This window comes from Nicotiana sylvestris, chromosome 6 (genome assembly GCF_000393655.2).
Source record: "Nicotiana sylvestris chromosome 6, ASM39365v2, whole genome shotgun sequence".
NCBI classification, from domain to species: domain Eukaryota; kingdom Viridiplantae; phylum Streptophyta; class Magnoliopsida; order Solanales; family Solanaceae; genus Nicotiana; species Nicotiana sylvestris.
This window is the reverse complement of record NC_091062.1, coordinates 207,389,455-207,390,641: the sequence shown is the minus strand read 5'-3', so window position 1 is coordinate 207,390,641 and position 1,187 is coordinate 207,389,455. Positions and strand designations below refer to the sequence as shown.

Sequence of the window (1,187 nt, the reverse complement as noted above, 5' to 3'; positions counted from 1 at the left end):
TTTATTGCTTGGTGGCTAAGTCAATCTCTCCCTATAAATAGAGAGTTCTATTCCATTGTAATTCTATGGTACAAATTTTATAAAATAACCGGTCGAATCGAATCATTGACACTCCTGTTTCTGGGTCATGTTTTTCCATCGGAAATAATTTCTCTTTAACGTTTTTGTTCAGGTAATTAATACTGTATTTCTTTTAACTGATAGTTTAGCACTGGAAAAGGTAAAGTGAGTTCCAAATACCAATTGGCCTCAAATTTGCAATTAATCCATGTGAAAGGAGAGGAAAAAATGGCGAATTTGTTTGACGAGTGACAATGACTTAAAAGACTTCTCCTAAAGCTGGATCTAGAAAATCAACACCTCTTCCTTTAATAATTGAACCAATAAAATATTGATACAACTCCTAATATCTGTGGTCCGTGCCCCCAAACGTGTCTAACTTTAACATTAACATAAACATTAATATAGAATACTTCACTGCATCCTCTTCCTCTATATGAAGGCTCCTATATATAGACCTCTCATATATTGCTTCCACATAAACTCACATCTCTACCAACTCTCTCTCCTTACTTCTTAAGTGAAGAAACAAAAATCCACAAACCAAAAAGAAGTCTGCACCTGATATATACTACTTATATACAGAGAGAATGGATCAAAATGTACCAGTAATGGCAAAAAAGTTCTGGAAAATAGTTCGAGTAGCTTTTTTCATGCTGAGGAAAGGGTTATCAAAGAGGAAACTAATGTTTGATCTCAGCTTATTAATGAAGCGTGGCAAAATTGCTAGCAAAGCCGCCATTCAAAACCTCATGTTCCACCATAATAATAATAATACCTACGGCCACCAATGTCCTTCCTCCACCTTATCTTCCAAAGAGTACTACGAATTCAGCTGCAGTAACAGCCCTGCTTTCCACCTTCCCTTTAACCTCAACAAGCGCAGTAAGCACAGTCATCACCATGCACCTGCAACTGACGACGACGTTTTAATGGTGAACGCGGCCGTGTTGAAGGCGTTGGAGATGATTCAGAGTGGAACGGCGTCGCCTGCTTTGCCTGGATTTGGGAGAACTCCTACGGTGAGGCAATTAAGGGTAACTGATTCGCCGTTTCCTCTTAGAGATGGAGAGGGTAACAGTCAGGTGGATGAGTAAGCTGATGAATTCATTTCAAGATTCTACAGA

At 38.8% G+C, this 1,187-nt stretch overlaps 1 protein-coding gene across 1 annotated transcript; it reads left to right on the top strand.

Moving 5' to 3' along the window:
* The first annotated feature begins 520 nt into the window (after positions 1–520).
* On the top strand, positions 521–1,187 carry LOC138872152 (uncharacterized). The gene has a single exon (XM_070150240.1). The coding sequence runs from the start codon at positions 651–653 to the stop codon at positions 1,155–1,157; it is 507 nt and encodes a 168-aa protein (XP_070006341.1). The 5' UTR covers positions 521–650; the 3' UTR covers positions 1,158–1,187.